The sequence below is a fragment of the Chiloscyllium plagiosum genome, unplaced genomic scaffold, assembly GCF_037043375.1.
Source record: "Chiloscyllium plagiosum isolate Xiang-an unplaced genomic scaffold, Cpla_swu_hap1 HiC_scaffold_6, whole genome shotgun sequence".
Lineage (NCBI taxonomy): Eukaryota > Metazoa > Chordata > Chondrichthyes > Orectolobiformes > Hemiscylliidae > Chiloscyllium > Chiloscyllium plagiosum.
Window position 1 is genome coordinate 90,446,098 of NW_028270144.1, and position 20,532 is coordinate 90,466,629.

A 20,532-nucleotide genomic window follows, 5' to 3' on the forward strand; every position below is an offset into this window, starting at 1 on the left:
CAAGCAGAGAAGGTCAAAGGGATCATAATTATGAGGGAACCAGATAGGTTAGATAGAAAGAATTTTTTTCTCCTTAGTGGAGAGATCAAACAATCAGGGTGCATAGATTTAAGCTAAAGGGCATGTGATTTAGAGGGGATTTAATGAAGAATTGTTTGCACCAATGTGGTGGTGGGTATCTGAAACTCTCTAGGAACCATTGCACCATTGTGCAAAACAAAACATATGAGGCTGAATCATTCACAGAAACCTGCAACCAGAAGTGCCCAGTGGATCATCCCTCTTGGCCTCCTCTAATGATCTCCTCAATGTCAGATGCTAGTCTTCAGCAAATTTGATTTACTCCATATGATATCAAGAAACTGTTGAGGGCACTGCAAACTACAAAGGCTATGGGGGCCCTGACATTCTGGCAATAATACTAAAGATTTGTGCTTTAGAACTTGCTGCTCCCCTAACCAAGCTCTTCCAGTGCAGCTATAAAATTGGCATCTACCCAACAATACGGAAAACTGCCCACATCTGTCCTTTACAAAAAAGCAGGACAAATCCAACTTGTCCAATTAATGCCCCACCAGTATATTCTTGATCATCAGTGATGTGATGGATAGTTCTATCAAGCAGCACCTGCACAGCGATGCCCAGTTTGAGTTCCACGTGGGCCACTTAACTCTTGACCTCATTATAGCCTTCGTTCAAGCATGGATAAAAGATCTGTGGTGACAATTACTGCCCTTAACATCAAAATTGCATTTGACAGAATTTCACATCAAGGAGTGCTCGCAAAACCCGAATCAATGAAGATCAGGGGACATACTCTGCTGGTTGGAGCCATACCTAGCTGTGGTTGTTGAAGGTCAGTCATCTCAGCGCCAGGACATCTTTGCAAGACTTCCTCAGGGTAGTGTCCTAACGCCAACCATCTTCATCTATGATCCTCCCCCATCATATGGTCAGAAATAGGGATGTTCGCCAATGACTGCACAATGTTCAGCACCATTTGCGACTCCTCACATACTGAAGCAGTCCATATTTAAATGCAACAAGATCTGCCTGACAAGTAGTAAGTAATATTTGAACCACACGAACACCCAGCAATGATCACCTCATAAGAGACAATTTAGCCCTCATGTCTTGACATTCAATGGTATTGCCATCACTAAATCCCCCGCTATCAAAATCCTGGAGGTTGTCATTGACCAGAATCTGAAACGGACTCACCATGTGAATAAAGTAGCTACAAAAGCAGGTCAGAAGCTGGAATTCTGCAATGGGTAATTCACTGTCTGACTCCCCAAAGCCTGTCCACCATCTTAAAGGCACAAATCATGAGTGTGATGGAATACTCTCCACTTGTCTAGAAGGGTGCAGCTTCAACAACACTTAAGAAACTTGATAGTTGCAGCAGTGTGTACAATTTACAAGATGCATTTCAGAAATTCCCCAGAAATCCTTAGAAAGCACTTTCCAAACCCACAACCATTTCCATCTAAAAGGACAAGGACAGCAGTTATGTCAGAACACCGCCACTTGCAAGTTCAGCTCAAACCATTCTGGCTTGGAAATATATCACTGGTGTTTTACTGTGGCTGTGTCAAAATCCTGGAATCCTGTCCTTAATGGCATTTTGGGTCTACCTACAGCACATGGACTGCAGTGGTTCAAGGCAACAGCTCACTACCACCTTCTCAGGGGTAACTATGGATGATCAATAAATACTGGCCAGCCAGTCAGCCACATCCCTCACCAGAATATTACAAATGGTCTTCCTGTTTTGAACTGAATTGAATTCATTGCCACGTATACCAAGACACAGTGAAAAGCTTTGTCTCGCGAGCAATACAGGCAGAGCACATAGTTAAGTAGCAGATATGTAAATAAATAAATACTAAGTAAAAATAAATTCACTACTGTTTCCCCATGATCTCAAGCAAGATTCTTCATCCATTTTGAATTCTTTGTTCCAGCAATTTAATTTGCACAGAATTAAAGTCTGTTTTTAAACAACTTATGCCTTCATACCCAACATCTACTTTGGATATTTATAGCACAAGCTCTGGAAAATTTGAATCAATAGAATAAACTGAACAATGCAGTCAACTGACAAAGCAATCTGCTGATATTTGAATTGCTCAGCGACAGTAGAATTGCCTTTAAGCCAGCTGCTCCATTAATAAAACAGGTGAAAGTTTAAACTCAAATAAGGAGTTAATTACAACACAGAGAAACAAGAACATTGATCCTGACCGTACACAGAAATATTGTTATGCATAAGAAACACAAAACATTCTCAACGTGCACCAGAAGTAGTTACCACCAGAGGTAGGATATTGTCGTGATCCTTCATCATGATGTTTGGTGTGAAGTAGTAAATAGGCTTACCGCACTTATTTATTCATGCTCCTTCAGGACACGTGCTGCACATATCATTCCACAACGGACAGTTCACTTTCCATTTGGTTTACGACAATACTACTTTAACCTGTTATTAACAGGTGCATGACAAGGACATAATTCATTCAAATCTTCCCTGAGCGGAATACAACCTCACTTCTCAGACAGTTTACAGTCATCGGGTCTTAAAATTGACTTCAACAACTCCAAACCAAAGCTCCAATTTGTTTTGATAATAGGACCTGCTAACATGGGGTGGGTGCTCTTCTGCTGAGAGGTTGGAGGTGGGAACAATTTGATGCTTGGGATGAGAAATCCCATTGTTGTAATTGACACATCCATGTTTCAATTTAACTTGCTTTTCCACTCTTCTCCCTAGCCTTCTCCTTTGCACCAGGTTTTGTTTCCAACTTTAACTATTCACATTCTCTGGATCTCATAGGTTTCTTATTTCTCAAATTTCTCTCATCTTTCAGTTCTCTCAGTTAACCATCCCATGTTCTCCAGCTAATCACTTTAGAGTTCATTTGTTTGCTTTGCTCAGATTTCCATTCACTTCCTTTCTTTGTTGCGTTTCATTGTAAATTATTCAATTTTGTTTCCAGTTCTGAGAAAGGCTGTCTCAAAATGTCAACATCTCTTTTCTTCACAGTATTTTCACAATTTTATTGGGTTTTTTATTCTTTCATGGAGAGTGGGTGTCACTGGCATTAGTTATTTCCATCCATACCTGCCTTTGAAATGAGTAACTTGCTAGGTCATTTGAGGTAGACAAGCAGGAGGCTAGAAGAACACAGTAAGCCAGGCAGCATCAGGAGATGGAGAAGTCAACATTTCGGGTGTAACCCATCTTCAGGAGTTAGGAGTCAACTACATTGCTGTGGATGTGGAATCACATCTCGGCCAGGTGACTACTTTCCCCAAGGGCTATCTGTGAACCAGATTTTTTAACGTAAAATCCAGGTTTAATTCTAGGTTTCATTAATTGAATTTTGGATTCCACCAATTGCCATGTTAAGATCTGAACCAGTGTCCCCAGATTATTAATCATGATACTGCCACACCACAACTGTGTTTCCTCTCATCTGGTGAAGAGCTACCTCACTATTTCACAACATTAGAGCAGCACATGTGGAAATAAATCATTTCAATTTATTCTAATTACAATTGTTTTCGTTCATGCTTAGGATATGAGCATTTTTGAAGTGGTTAAAAATGTGTCGCTGGAAAACCGCAGCAGGTCAGGCAGCATCCAAGGAGCAGGAGAATCGACGTTTCGGACATAAGCCCTTCTTCAGGAATGAGGAGGGTGTGCCAAGCAGGTTAAGATAAAAGGTAAGGAGGAGGGACTTGGGGGAGGGGTGTTGGGAATGCGATAAGTAGAAGGAGGTTAAGGCGAGGGTGATAGGCCGGAGTGGGGGTGGGGGCGGAGAGGTCAAGAAGGCGGTGCTGAGTCCGAGGATTGGGACTGAGATAAGGTGGGGGGGGGGGGAGGGGAAATGAGGAAGCTGGAGAAATCTGCATTCATCCCTTGTGGTTGGAGGGTTCCTAGGCGGAAGATGAGGTGCTCTTCCTCCAGACGTCGTGTTGCCATGGTCTGGCGATGGAGGAGGCCAAGGACCTGCATGTCCTTGGCGGAGTGGGAGGGGGAGTTCAAGTGTTCAGCCACAGGGCGGTTGGGTTGGTTGGTTGGTGCAGGTGTCCCAGAGGTGTTCTCTGAAACGTTCCGCAAGTAGGCAGCCTGTCTCCCCAATGTACAGGAGGCCACATTGGGTGCAGCGGATGCAGTAAATGATGTGTGTGGAGGTGCAGGTGAATTTGTGGCGTTTATGGAAGGATCCTTTGGGGCCTTGGAGGGAAGTGAGGGGGGAGGTGTGGGTGCAAGTTTTGCATTTCTTGCGGTTGCAGGGGAAGGTGCTGGGAGTGGAGGTTGGGTTTTGGGGGGTGTGGACCTGACGAGGGAGTCGCGGAGGAAGTGGTCTTTCCAGAACGCTGATAGGGGAGGGAAGGGAAATATATCCTTGGTGGTGGGGTCTGTTTGGAGGTGGCGGAAATGACGTAGGATGATACGATGTATCTGGAGGTTGGTGGGGTGGTAGGTGAGGACCAGTGGGGTTCTGTCCTGGTAGCGATTGGAGGGGCGGGGTTCAAGGGCGGAGGAGCAGGAAGTGGAGGACATGCAGTGGCGAGCAAAGTCGATCACGTCTGAGGGGAAATTGCTGCCTGACCTGCTGCGCTTTTCCAGCAACACATTTTTCAGCTCTGATCTCCAGCATCTGCAGTCCTCACTTTCTCCATTTTTGAAGTGATGTTTGTCTTCTTGAACAACTACACTGTAGTGGCATGTGTTGGCGTGGAATTAAAGCCTCCGTTAGGGCAGATCAGGTAAAGGCTGTAGGTTTCCCTAAAACTGATTAGAAAATCAGTTTTTTTTAAAAAATGGCAATAGTTTAAATAGTCACTTTTACAGGTACTAACTTTTACTTCCAGATTTGGATTTACACTTACCTATCTCCTCAAAAACAATGTAATATTACTTAGTCAGACTAAGTGAAAAGTGCTACTCTGACATCTTGTTTCTGTTTGTTCAATACAGATGCTGAACTGAAGAACTTTTCTGTCCTTCTGTGAAACTTTGATTACAAGTATCAGATTTTCTGATGATTACAAAGGGGAGAAAATGCTGAGCAAGGATCATATGTGTCTTAGTAGAGGCATTGCCTTGCTGCCAGGCTTTAAATTTTAAACTAGGCAGGTTGGCTCTAATTTTCTGGGACATTGCCCAGTGAGGAATTTTTGGGGGAACATGGCAATGCCTCTACCAATCAGACTTCATTAGCTAACCAATCAGCACTCTCCTCTTATGTAATTGTATCCTTACAAATTGTCCTGAAGAATACAAGATGAAAAGCTTCAACAAAATAGATCTTATGAGCAACACTCAAGGTTTGTACTATCAAAACACTAGAAGGTAGGAATCCACAGAAAAAAAAAAGTGTTCTCATTTATGGAAATGTTGACAGCTAGAGGACAAAGCAAAAGGAACCAAAAAAAGTGAAATTAAAAAAAGTATCTTTTTAAACGAAGCAAATGACTGCAAAGTAGAATGCAATGCCTGAAAAAATAGTGGACACAAGTTCAACTTTGCAAAGGGAATTTGATAAGCACCTGAAGGAATAAAAATTACAAGCCTATAGGGTAAGGCGAATTAGTAATTGCATTAACTAAATAGCTCTTAGAGTGCCAAAAAAGGCTCAACGTTCTGAGAGGCTTCATCCTTTGCTGTAACCATTCAATGATTCTGTACAGATATATTAAATATGCTCCATATGGTACTTATATACACAAGTCTTCTTGAGCATTAGGCAAGGTAATTAGCAAATTCACATCAGCCAGCAATCAAAGTTTATATCAATGAATGCAAAGAGCTCTGTTCATTAAATAGCATGAAGCGGAGAGGATAACAAAATAGGTTTCATTTTAAAAAGTTGAAACGTTACCTGTCTCATACCGAGATACGAATGGCACAGTGCGCCATTTAACTAGGTAAGGAACCCATAGGAAGTAGTAACATTCTAACTGTACATAAAGGAAATATGATTACCAGTATTAAATATGTAGAGTTTATAATATACTCAGAAATGACATCTTGTATGCCTCACAATCAGTAGTAGATGCATTGTGAATGTTGCAGTTTTAGAAATATTGTTTATTTTTAAAATAACAAAAGCTCATTGTATCCGCACCTTAGTTTAGAACAACAGCTGAGCTATTTTTGCAGTTTATGCAATGAACAGTTTAGATGCCAATTACATGTACTGATGCAATCCATCTTTCAAAATAAAATGGAACCTTTTACAAGACAATTATTTTAATTAACAACTGGGGAGGAAAAATATAATGTACATAGAATTCCAAAGGCAAATTTTGCTATTTTGCCACACAGAATCTTAGCACACACCTTTTATCTAATAGAAATAATTCCAATCAATTTTTATTCCAAAGTAAATAGACAAAGACTATGAGCTAATAAAACATTGCAAAACAATAATCAGCCTGCACTTTAGTAGGTCAAGTCAGCCTAAAAGTGAACAATTCCTATCTTATCAAAGAAACTGAAGGCATTCAGTTCAAGGCTCAAAGTCACATCAAACAGTAGTACTTACTGGAAAAAAAGTCTGAATTTATGCAAAACCAAAAATCCCCAAACTACTTAATCAGTTTCATGATTAGCCAATATAGAAGCAAGTTAAGATTTCCTAACATTAGTGAACATATTCTTCAGAAATACAATGTTTATATATTTTAAGCATTCCATGTATAATTTTCACAGTATTAATGATCATTTTTAAAGTCAAATAGGGCAAAGATAATGATGTGGGCATGGTTGATGCTATCTATACTTGCATTAAAATAGATACAGGGAGTATATAAAATCAAGGGATTACAATTTTAACTTCTATATGCAGCACTCAGTGTTGCATTTTTAGACCCAATCATGCAAAACTACAGTAAGGAAGTAACTACAGTAACCCCAAAGGAGGAAAGAAAAACTTAAACTGCAAATGTGAAGACTTAGCCTGTGACAAATGTCATCTTAACTTGGAGGTAAGGATACAGCTGCAAATTTTGGTATTTTAAATAATAATTTCAAAAACAGTGCATTATATAAAAGGAAACTGTTGGGAGTTATTTTGTAAAATAGTAACGTAACATACTATTTTGCTTAAACAGTATAAATGGACCTCCATCACTTTATTGGCTGTACCCAATACACAGATGATACAGAAGCAATCAATTTTATTGTTGCTTTAGCACAAAATAAAGGCGTGTGAGATGCCCATACAGGGTTGACATATGGTGCAGCTCGAACAGTGTCACTCTGTAACATATTTTTACCCCTTTTCTTCATATGCGAAAAATATAATTTCAGCCAGAACATCACCTACCTCAACTTCCTGCCACATAATAATCAATTTATAGAAAGCAAAAAATACTTCCATCTGAGTTCATAGAATGTCCAGAATCTATTAAAATATAAGTTTTAAAGTCCAAGATATTAGCTTTGCAAGTCAGTAGGGATTAAATTTCATTTTGACTTTTGTTTAAAAGTCATGCAGAACTCTTAACTCTCGTTGTTGATTCAGCAATTCTGATTCCCTCCTTGAAAACTGAAATGAAGAATTCAGTTGAAATGCTGGAGTCCTCTGAGTCTCAATTAGGTGAAAGTGAAGACTGCAGATGCTGGAGATTACAGTCAAGATTAGACTGGTGCTGGAAAAGCACAGCAGGTCAGGCAGCATCCAAGGAGCAGGAAAATCAATGTTTCGGGCAAGAGCCCTTCATCAGGGAGGAGGCTGGAAGCTCCAGGAGTGGAAAGATAAATGGGAGGGGGTGGGCTGGGGAGAAGGTAGCTGGGAGTGCAATAGGTGGATGGAGGAAGGAGTAAAGGTGATAGGTTGGAGAGGAGGGTGGAGCAGATAGGTGGAAAGGAAGATTGACAGGTGGGACAGGTCATGAGGACTGTGCTGAGTTGGAAGTTTGGTACTGGGATAAGGTGGAGGCAGGGGAAATGAGGAAACTGCTGAAGTCAACATTGATGCCCTGGGGTTGGAGGGTTCTGAGGCAGAAGATGAGGCATTCTTCCTCCAGGAGTCAGGTGGTGAGGGAGTGGCAATGGAGGAGGCCCAGGACTTGCATGTCCTCGGCAGAGTGGGGAGAGAGAGTTGAAATGTTTGGCCACAGGGCGGTGGGGTTGATTGGTGCGGGTGTCCCGGAGATACTCCCAGAAGCGCTCTGCGAGAAGGCATCCAGTCTCCCCAATTAAAGACGACCGCATCGGGAGCAATGGATGCAATAAATAACATTTGTGGAAGTTCAGTTGAAACTTTGATGGATGTGGAAGGCTCCTTTGGGGCCTTGAATGGAGGTGCGGGCACAGGTTTTGCAATTCCTGAGTCTCAGTCGATCATGCTTGGAAACTCGTGAAGGCAAATAGTTCTTCAGGGAAATGCAGCAACTGCCAGACTATGACATCACAGGAAACTCAGCTTTTCAAGGGAGGAGGAGGAATAGAAATGCAATAGTTGTAAGAGATTCCTTGGTCAAAGTATAAGACAGGGGTTTGTGGAAGCAAACATGACTTCAGGATGGTCTGTTGATGCCTGGATCAAGGATGTATGGGAGCCCTACTGGACATTGTTCTGGGGAGGGGGATTAGCCTGATGTCATGATCGACATTGGTGATATGTCATAGGTAGGAAGGTAGATTTCAGGGAGTTAGAAAGGAAATGAGAAAGCAGGACCTTGAGCAGAAATCTCAGAATTACTTCCAGTGCTACATGCTAATATGCATAAAACCAAGAGAATTAAATAAAAGACTGGAGAACTGTGTAGAAGGGGCAACAGAGTTGAGGAATTGGGGTAGGTTTTGATGCAGGATGGGTTACACCTTAATTGGACTGAAATTGACATCCTCAAAGGAATATTTGCTAGTGCTGTTGGTTTAGGTTTAAGCTAGTTTATGAAGGGGATAAGAACCCAAGGTTAACCCAAATTGGAAAGTAAGGTTAGTAACAGGAGGTCTAAAAGACTCTATGGAGACAGGAGAAACAAAGCCAGGCATTGCATATGCTTTGAAAACCAACTGATGTAATGAAGCCAAAGTTAGGGGGAAGGTCTCTGAATGCACAAAGCATTTGTAACAAGGTAGACTATCTAAAGGCACTAATAGAGATATGTATAGAGACAGGTATGATCTAATTGCCATTATATAAACATGGTTGCTTGGTAACCAGGACTAGGAGCTGAATATTCAAGGATATTTGATGTTTAGGAAGGACAGACAAGGAAGAAAAAGACAGAATTGAGTTGGTAATAAGAGGTGGGATCAGTACATTTGTAAGAGAGGATCTCATATTAGAAGAACAACGTGCAATCGGTTAGGACTGAACTAAGAAACTGCAAGTGGCAACAGACATTGGTTGGAGTTATTTATAGGCCAAATGTTAGTGTAGGGCATGGCATTAATCAGGAGATGAGCAAAATATGTAGCATGGACACTACAGTTATCACAAGTGACTTCAATCTGCATATCAATCGGGTACACAAATCAAGAGTAAAGCTGTGGAGAATTAAGTCTCAGGAGTATATTAGAGATGGTTTTCTGGAGCAGTATGTTGAAAGGCGATGAGGACATGATATTTTCGGTCTACTATATAATCTGATTAACAATCTTGTTGACCACAATATGATAGAATTTGACATGAAGTTTGAAAATGATGTTTGAAAATGAAGTAATTAATTCTTAAACTTGAATATTGGAGACAGCGAAGAGGGTTACCTCAGATTACAACAGGATCTGGACCAGATGGGCTGAGAAGTGGCAGATGGAGTTTAATTCAGATAAATGCGAGGTGCTGCATTTTGGGAAAGCAAATTTTAGCAGGACTTATACACTTAATGGTAAGGTCCTAGGGAGTGTTGCTGAACAAGAGACCTTGGAGTGCATGTTCATAGCTCCTTGAAAGTGGAGTCGCAGGTAGATAGGATAGTGAAGGCGGCGTTTTGGTATGCTTTCCTTTATTGTTCAGAGTATTGAGTACAGGAGTTGGGAGGTCATGTTGCGGCTGTACAGGATATTGGTTAGGCTACTGTTGGAATACTGCGTGCAATTCTGCTCTCCTTCCTATCGGAAAGATGTTGTGAAACGTGAAACGGTTCAGAAAAGATTTACAAGGATGTTGCCAGGGTTGGAGGATCTGAGCTACAGCAAGAGGTGTACAGGCTGGTGCTGTTTTCCCTGGAGCGTCGGAGGCTGAGGGGTGACCTTACAGAGGTTTACAAAATTATGAGGGGCATAGATAGGATAAATAGACAAAGACTTTTCCCTGGGGTTAGGGAGTCCAGAACTAGAGGGCATAGGTTTAGGGTGAGAGGGGAAAGATATAAAAGAGACCTAAGGGGCAACCTTTTCACACAGAGTGTATGAAATGAGCTGCCAGAGAAAGTGGTGGAGGCTGGTACAATTGCAACAATTAAGAGGCATTTGGATGGGTATAGGAATAGGAAGGGTTTGGAGGGATATGGGCCGGGTGCTGGCAGGCGGGTTGGGATGTCTGGCTGGCATGGACGGGTTGGATCAAAGGGTCTGTTTCCATGATGTACATCTCTATGACTCTAATAAGAGAAATCATAATGCATGAGACACACATTGGCTGAGGCAGATGAAGAAAATCTATAAATGCATTAACTGTTATTAGTTATTTTTTTAAAGAACTATCCATTTCCTTCTACAATACTTATACTAATTATACATCCCTCCATGATGTAAAAACTCAAAAGATTGTTAATCAGATTATATAGTAGACCGAAAATATCATGTCCTCATCGCCTTTCAACATACTGCTCCAGAAAACCATCTCTAATATACTCCTGAGACTTAATTCTCCACAGCTTTACTCTTGATTTGTGTACCCGATTGATATGCAGATTGAAGTCACTCGTGATAACTGTAGTGTCCATGCTACATGCTTTGCTCATCTCCTGATTAATGCCATGCCCTACACTAACATTTGGCCTATAAATAACTCAAACCAATGTCTGCTGCCAGTTGCAGTTTCTTAGGAGGCTGGAAGAACACAGCATGCCAGGCAGCCTCAGGAGGAGGAGAAGTCAATGTTTCGAGTGTAACCCTTCTTAGAACTGATTTTGCACAGTCAGCATGGACTCGCACATGGAAAGTTAAATTGAATTATTTGAAGATGTTATTAATAAAATTGATTAAAGGAACACCAATTGTTGCAATATGCTTGAATTTTCAGAAGGCTTTTGATGAAGTTCCTCACAAGTCCTTTACGGCGGCACGGTGGCACAGTGGTTAGCACTGCTGCATCACAGCGCCAGAGACCCGGGTTCAATTCCCGCCTCAGGCGACTGACTGTGTGGAGTTTGCACATTCTCCCCGTGTCTGCGTGGGTTTCCTCCGGGTGCTCCGGTTTCCTCCCACAGTCCAAAGATGTGCAGGGTCAGGTGAATTGGCCATACTAAATTGCCCGTAGTGTTAGGTAAGGGGTAAATGTAGGGGTATGGGTGGGTTTCGCTTCGGCGGGTCGGTGTGGACTTGTTGGGCCGAAGGGCCTGTTTCCACACTGTAATCTAATCTAATCTAATCTAATGTCCAGTTATAAAAATTGAAGCATGAGAGACAGGAGGTAACATACTGGTTTTGTGTGTGTTAGCTAGAGAGTAGGAATAAATTGGTCATTCTCACATTGGCAGGCTGTGACTAGTGGGGTATTAGGGGGATCAGTTGTTGGACCCCTTCTTTTAGAATATCAATGATTTATCTATAGTCACTCTGCAGATGATACAGAGCTAAATAAATGAAAATATTGTGGAGTATGGTTCACCAAGCTGGGAATTTGGTTTGCAGACATTTCACACCCTTTCTAAGTGACATCCTCAGTACTGTGGAGCCTCCTGTAAAGCGCTGCTGTACTGTGTAGGTTGGAATTTATTTGGTTTCATTCCCACTTGTTTCCGGTTCTTCATTGGAGTGGTCAGTATATTGGGTCGAGGTCAATGTGTGTTTGATGGAATCCATGCATAACTGCCAAGCCTCTAGGAATTCTGACTGTCCTGTGTTTGTCTTGTCCTATTATTGTTGCATTGTCCCAGACAAATTTGTGGTCCTTGTCATCTGTTTGTATAGATACTAAGGACAGTTGGTCGTGGCGATCCGCATCCATGAACATCAACTAGCCACTAAATGCTACAACCAGATATCCTTAATATCTATACACACAGACAATAAGGACCAAAAATTGACTGGGACAAGAACAATAATAGGACAAGCCAAACAGAGGACAGCCAGAGAATTCCTAGAAGCTTGGCACTCATCCACAGATTCCATCAAGAAACACATCAACCTAGACTCAATATACCGACCACCGCAACAAACAACCGGAACAGGGAACAGCGGAATGAAGCCAAATAAATTCCAACCAACAGTACAGCAGCACTTCACATGAGGCTCCACAGCACTGAGGATGTCACCAAGAAAGGGGACGAAACGTCTGCAAACCAAATTCACAGCTCAGCGAATATACCCACAACAACTGTAACCAGCACCCAAGCTACAAATCTTTACACAAACCTTGATTATCATCAACATGTAAAGCAACTTCAAGAGGATTTAGACAGATTCGGTAAACGGACTAGAATATGGCAGATGGAATAGAAAATGGAAAAAATGTGAAGTCATCCACTTTTGTAGGAGAAAAAGGTGTGCAATGTTTGTTTTTGAAAATAGTAGGAAGTTGGACAATGTAGAAGTACAAAGGGACCTAGGCATTCTAATCAATAAGTCACTGAAGGCGAACAATGCAGGTGCAGCAATCTATTAGGATGGTTAATCTTTGTTGAAAGAGGATTCGAGTACAAGAGTACTAAAAAGGTCTTGCTTCAGTTGTGTAGGAGCTTGGTTAGATCACACCTGGAGTACTGTGTACAATTTTGGTTTCCTTATCTCAGGAAAGATATTATTGCCATACAGGGATTGAACTGGAGGTTCACCAGGCTTTATCATGAAATGGCAGAACTGTCCTATGGAAAAGGGAAATTGGCAAACTGGGCCTGTATTCTGTATAGTTTTGAAAAAACAAGAAGTGCTCTCATTGACATTTACAAAATACTTAAGGGTATAGGTATGATAGATGCAGGCACGATTCACTGGGGAATCTGGAACCAGACGGCAAAATTTAAAAAGGAAGGCAGATGCCATTTAGGTCCTAGATTAAGATTTATTTTCTTATTCGAGGGATGTGAACTCTTGGAATTTTCTACTACAGGGAATTGTGGAAGCTCTGACTTTGAGTATGATTAAGGTAGCAATTGACAGGTTTGATTACCATTGGCAAACATGTTTATACGGATGGGATAGGTAAAATACATTGAAATGTTCAAACAGCCATGATCACATTGATGGCTGGGAAGGCTCAATGGGAGAACAGTGAAGAAAGACTTCACCTTTTCAGACTTCTGTGAAGCAATGAAGACTCTGCAGCTTTCCCGTCTGAGAAGCAGCATCTGACTGACTTACTTCAAACCTGATCATTGGGATCAAACTGGTGGTTTGGATCAAGTCAAATTGAAACTGAGAGTACTGAGTGGCCAATGTTGTACACACAGGCGTTTGAGGGGATGGTGATGACCCTCTACTGTATGGAACCCCGATATGTGCAAAGGCCACACTGGTGAAGGCTGCAGCCTCCAGCTGTCGGTGTTCTTTCCTACTAACCAGTGGGGCACATCTCTTCTCACCATCTGTAGGTGATCCTGAAAAGACTTTGGCTCAGGCTTTTCAGCAAGCTCAAGCTGTAGCTCCATCCACTCTGTTCCTAGATGAAATTGATTCCATCCTTGGATCACATTCACTCAACAGAGCAAGTGGCCATTCTGTTATACAGCGGGTACTCTCTGCTCAATAGGCTGAATGCCTACTCCTCTTCCTATATTCCTGTTTCTGTGAACGTAATACATGAAAAACTAAAGAACATTCAACTTTGCCACAAATAAACTGGAAGTGTAACAGCTCATGTGCTGTCCAGATTTCCCTTTCCGTTAATCAGTATAAATACATTGCTATTCTTTCACAATATACCCAAGATATTCACTTACTATAGAAATGACAACACCAACCTTGAGCCATACAGCAATACAACTACTGCAATGAAATATTGTAGAAATATCTATAAGCAAAACAAAGCCACTGATAACAATATAATTGCAAAGTAAAATGCAACTGAGCATCAACAAATATTTGCACTGCAGATACTGCATGTATTTTAATCACACAATTAGTCTGGTACTACCATATCTGCCAAGTTACTGAAAAGATTTAAAATTTTAAGTTCATTAAAATGTAAATTATTTTCAAAACTAGGAACCAATGCAATGATAAAACAGCTCCATTTCTTACAGAAGACATTACCTAAAAAAGTTATTTTTGCTTGACAATTCTGCTTGGAAAGTATTATTATAAAGAAATTACATCATAAAAGTTGTGTTTTTAACAGTCAACTGCATTACAATGTAAATGTTCTTTATTCATTTAAAATTGCAATAGTTTTATTGCAATTCATTGTATTTTTGTTTATTTGCCCGTGCTTGAATGGCAACAACTACAGCTATGTGGGCCCATAACATAGGAAGCGGGCTAAGATTTAAGATTACAAGATGTTCAAATACATGTGATAAAATAGGACGTGAAGAATTTGCAAAGTACAAAAATATTCTCAAGGTAATAGTGGAATTTTGAAACAACAGTGGAAAAAAAAGGTTCCATTAGAAGAAAGAAAAGATCAGAGAATGCTGGATGTAACAGTGGAAAGGGGCTTGGATATGGTGCAGAACTGAAATGATAATAAGACTTTGTAGGATCACAATAAGGGGAAATAGCAGGACATGTGAATACTGAAAAGGGACCTGCAGGGGATTATTAATAAGAGCATATGGGCAGCAGGGAAAAAAAATTGGTCATCTGCATAGGGGTAGGATAGATAGGAAGTGACAGACAGGTGTGGTTTGAGCACTGTGCTGGTGAACATTCTTAACCACTCTTCAAATGACCTAATAAAAGCTGTATAATTTGAATTTGAGCAATTCTTAATTATTTTAAATGCAACGTAAGTATCCTCAAATTTCACACCCTTGACCTTAACAATGCCTCCTCTTACTGCCGTCACTATGCTCTCATTCAAATTCCACAAGCAGTAACAAAAAGTGTGTCCCCAAAATTTCAGAAGCCAGTTTTCGAAGAGTTTCCTCAACACATACTATAAAATGGTGCATACACACATACATACGTTGATGTGGTTCAAAAACTTCAAACTAGTTCCAATAACGACCGGAAAGCAGCTTTAGGATGGATGGAGTTGTGGGCCCAACTGGGCAGATGGGCTTCATGGAAAGTGGGAGTATGAAAGAGGAAACAAGGCCAAAAAAAAACAAGAGGGATATTGTCAGAACGCTGGCCTATAAAAGCAATACTAATTAACTTGGACACACAAACAGGAACTTCACAAGCCAAGCAACAATGTCACCTGAAGATTAAAAGACAAGTAAAATAAATAGGTGAGTTTAATCAGGATAGTAAAGGTTGACAAGTGTGACAGGGATAAACAGCAGAAAACCCAATAACTGCAAAAAAAAAGTTAAATACAAATGTCAATTTGGTGTGGTCGCATCACCTATAAGGGTCAGGCAATCTAGGGTGATAGTACTTTAGTATAGTATTATGTATTACATTTTCAGAGGTACTGCCTGTCAAAACATTTAACCCAATACCTTAGGTCAGTTCAAGTTAATGTGAAAGAGAATTCATACAGAACAGGGAGTTCTCAATGTGTCCTGGCGATTATTTATTTCTCAACCAATATAATTAGAATGAATTCACTGGATTTTTATTTTATTTGCTTTCTGTAGGATCTTGCAATTATGAAAACAAGTGCCTTGCTCTGAAGAGTAAATACTGTTTTATATAATCAAGGAGCTGGAGTGGACCAATCAGCCCCTTGAGCTAGCTCAGCCAAAGAGATTATGACTGACCCAATCATCACCTAAAGTCTGCAGTCCTATTTATCTCAAATAACCTTTCAACCCCTTGCTTCACAAGAATCTACCTATCTCTGCTTCAAGGACTTTACTTTCACCATATTTTCAGGAAGAAAGTTCCAAAGTCTCAAAAGGGGGAAAAAAAATTGCCTCATCGGTTTTAAATGGAGGACTCCTGGTTTAAGAACAGTCACCCCTAATTCTTGAGATTCCTATTGCAGGACACGCACATCTTCTGCACATCTACCTGCTCAAGATGCCTCAGGATTACAAATTATAGGTAAAAGTGGTACATAAATAGAAATTTGTTCTTCAGTAATATACAGATATAAAAGAGTACTGAATTGAAAACATATAAAAGTGCTTTAAAAATAATTGATGTGACTTTAGGAGTAACAACTTGATCAAATTTATCTTCCATTTTCCCAAACCAACACTAACCATCCCTATATTACCAATTATGACATTTTCCCATAGTCTGAAGGGATATGAGCCAAAAGCTGAAATTTAAATTGATGTAGTCAGATCTTTGTTGATCAGTGCAGGTACAAGCTGTCTTCTGCATTGTAACTGTCTGAGTCTATAATTAGATTTCAAATTTTTTTATGGCTAAATGAGTTAAAACCAAGTAGTTACTAACTTTTTAACCAATTCATACTCATCTACTAGGAAATGTAAACATCAGATGGTGACAACTGGTATGATTGTTTAGTGTTGGGCCAAACATCTAAAACACAAACAGCACAGAGTGTCCTACACCAGATGGACTGCAATAGTTAAAAGGCATCGCACCACCAACTTCCCACAATACTATTAAAAAAAACCAGAACAGGAGTAATTTGTAGTAGTTTGTTCAGCTCAAGCTTTCTCCACCATTCAACAGGGTCCTGACTGATCTGACATTCCTCACATCTGCTTTCCTGCCCTTTCCCCAGAACCTTTAACTCCCCTTCTAATCAAGAATCTATACAAAAGGACTGTGCCCCCATAGATCTCTGTGGCAAGATGTTGCAAAGACTCAGCTCAGAGAAGAAATTCCTCCTCATCACAGACTTAAACTGGCATCCCTTTATTCTGAGACTAAGCCCTGTGGTCCTAGACTCTCCCTTGAGGGGGAACATCCTCTGAATGTACCGTATTAAGCCCCTTAACAATCCAATATGTTTCAATGAGATCACCTCTTATGCTTCTGAACTCCAATGAGTAGAGTCCCAACCTGTTTAATCTTTACTCATAAGACAATCCGTCCATATTGGGGATCATCCTAGTGAGCCTACTCTGAACTGCCTCCAATGAAATAACATCTTTTCTTAAATAAGGGGACCAAAACTGCTCATAGTACTCCAGATACAATCTCCCCAGCACCTTGCACTTAGTGAACTAAGATTTCCTAATCGTATACTCCATACCCCTTGAAATAAAGGCCAATATTCCATTAGCCTTCGTGCTTACCTGGTGCATGTGTGCTCGCTTTGCATTTTGTGCGCAAGTACCCTCAAGTCCCCTTATGTTGCAGCTTTCCACAGTTTCTCTTCATTTAAATAAGATTCTGAAATTTTATTCTCCCTCCCAAAATGAACTTCATATGTTCCTACATTATATTCCATTTGCCAACTTTTTTGCTTAATTATTTAACCCATCAATAACTTTCTAAACGGTTGCATCCACCTCACAATCTGCCTTTTCACCTAGTTTAGGGTCATCCACAAACTTGGCTGCAGTTTTTTCCCCCAAGAGTAAATATGGTTAGCAGGCAAATGTTAGCCTTGCCAGAGACATTCAGATCACATGAAAGAATTAAAACCAAGTAGGAAACCAATCACAAGATCCTCATATGTAGCCAAGGAAGAGATTTTGACAAAATATAAAAGCATCACATTTTTTAAAAGTTGCCAATTAAAATCAGTATCCAATACTGTTTTTGCAATTTCACCTCTTCCCCTTTGTATTGTATTTTAATCAGCATCACAACTGAAAGCATAGATTTTCTATTGCTCTCAGAGCAGCAGGTTTCTAGCTGGTTGTTTTAAGAGCTCCTTGTTCAGTTTTTTGGACCCAGCTCACAAATTCTTTAAATATCAAAGTTTGAATTATAGTGCCAGTGTGAGAAGCATGTGCCAGGTATACAAGCTGCTAAAATAGTAACCAACTGAAAATGGCTTTACTTTCAGATGAGTTGATACTTTGAAACACACAGTTGATTAAAACTAAAGTGTCAGTGAATAGAAAAATTAATTTTATAAAGCAACACTGTAGTGGGAAATTCTCAGGATGCTTCCTGAATGTCAAGCGACAGCAATTCATTTGTCCTACTCATGATAATACATTGGTAAAACATCCCACTTATATCATTGAACATACAACCTTGACGCTGACAAATGAAGCAGTTCCATGGTCAAGAAATCAGAACAATGTCTCTCCTTCCTCAGGAGGCTAAGGAAATTCAGCATGGCCAAAGACACTTACCGATTTTTCAGGATGCACCACAGAAAGCATCCTATCTGGATGCATCATAGCGTGGGAACTGCTTTTCCGCAGACTGTAAGAAACTATAGTCAGTCATGAACACAGCCCAGTCCATCATACAAACCAGCCTTCCATCCACTGACTCCATTTATACTTCACGCTAGCTCAGGAAACCAATCAGCATAATCAGAGACCCATCCTTCCCAGTTACACTCTCTTCCACTGGGCAGATATAAAAGTTTGAATACACATACGATCAGTTTAAAGAAAACCTTCTTCCACACTTATCAGACTTTTGAACAGACCTCTCAAATGTTACTCTTGATCCCTCCCTTTCTGCAGCTGTAACACTATTCTGCACTCTGTTCTGCTATCTGATGCACTTTGTATGGTACGATCTGCCTGTACAGCATGCAAAACAACACTTTTCACTGTACCTCAGTACATATGACAATAATAAATCAAATAACTTGCTCTTGCGATTGATTAAAAACACAAATGAAGCTATTCTGTTTTATAAACATTTGTCACAGTGAATTTTCACATCAAAATTTGATTAGAGGAGCACCATCACAGATGAAAACCAATCTTGCCAAAATGATATTATTAACATTAGTGGACCGAATGACTGCTTCTATTCCGATGATCTTTAGGTCATCTGCCAAAGTAAACATTGAATTCAATTCCCAAGGAATATCATGCTACGATAGTTTCATCTAATGTGAAAACAAAAACTAACACAACAGATTTCCAATTAAATTTCAGGGATTTATTAGACTCAATGCAAATCAGGACTTCAGGTGGGGCTTGACTGTTGTTGATGCTCGATCAAAGTGACACACAGTGCGCTTATTAATCCCGGAGAGGAATACCGTGCGGTTTTTAAAATGTCCTTTTAAAGATCTCTTGAATGAACTAAGGCTAATCACTGCACAGTGGAGTCACCAGAAGAGAAAGCGAGTCACGGCTGGTTACAGCGCGCCACTGAGCTCTCCACACCCCTTTCCCCTTCACCGGGCTCCCGGACTCGGGAAACGCTGCAGCCGCCGCCCCACACCAGGAAGGTCCCGCTCGGCCAGCGGTACGGCACCGAGTGGGCAGGAGGAGCCCAGCTCCTTCCTCAATGTGAATAGATTATTTCAGCTGGTTTCCCCAGCCCCCGGGCCGGTTAGTAGCAGCAGCAGCAGGAGGAGGAGGCCGGAGGGGAAGCCCGGAACTGGGAGTAAAACCGTGGCCCAGCGAGCGAGGGGCAGACCAGGAGCCTCCTCCTCCTCCTCCTCCTCCTCCTCCCACCCCTCTACACTCCGGGCAGGGCTGGGAAAGGCGAAGCGAGTGACTAGCGGCACTGCGGAGACCACACACACCCTCTCTCCCCGGTCACATACCATGGTACAAATGGAAGCGAGTTTCCCGACTGTCATTAGTATTTCCATCCGTCCACCGCCATGTTTCATCCGCTCATTCAGCACCGACCGGGGGCGGAGTGTAGGACACGCAGGCCGTGGGGTCCTAGCGCCCGGCGATGGCTATCGTGAGCGAGTCACTCCTATACGTACATTCACACACGTAATTACTGTATACAGAGGAAAGGAGAACATGTCTTTTTAAGTAAACATCAGAACACGATTATTGCCATCTGTAAACGGCGACTGTTTTATTATCATGACAATCACCTGATGAAGGAGCGTCGCTCCGAAAGCTAGTGTGCTTCCAATTAAACCTGTTGGACTATAACCTGGTGTTGTGTGATTTTTAGTTTTATTATCAGAATGCGAACAAAAGGTATGGACACATATTAAAAGTATTAAGACGTGTGAGGAAAGTAAACAAAAACTGCATATCTTCACTCTGGAGAAAAGCAATTCAAGTATAATGAGTTGGCTAGTCTCCGCTAAGATGATTTTTAACAATTCTATATAATCGGTATTGAAATACGTCATGTGGACAAATATGTATGAGATATATATACTTACTAATATTATGTACAGATGTACATTTTCAAATAGACTGTAATGAATCAACATAAAGTAACAAATCAGATGTGTATTTATGTATGTA

At 40.9% G+C, this 20,532-nt stretch overlaps 1 protein-coding gene across 1 annotated transcript in view; it reads right to left on the reverse strand.

The window, feature by feature from the left end:
* The window catches only part of usp12a (ubiquitin specific peptidase 12a), a 61,150-nt gene extending 41,160 nt beyond the window's left edge, over positions 1-19,990 (reverse strand). The window contains exon 1 of the mRNA XM_043691997.2: positions 19,860-19,990. Coding sequence (XP_043547932.1) covers positions 19,860-19,928 — 69 coding nt within the window. The 5' untranslated portion in view covers positions 19,929-19,990. The remainder of the gene's footprint in view (positions 1-19,859) is intronic.
* Positions 19,991-20,532: the final 542 nt, after the last annotated feature.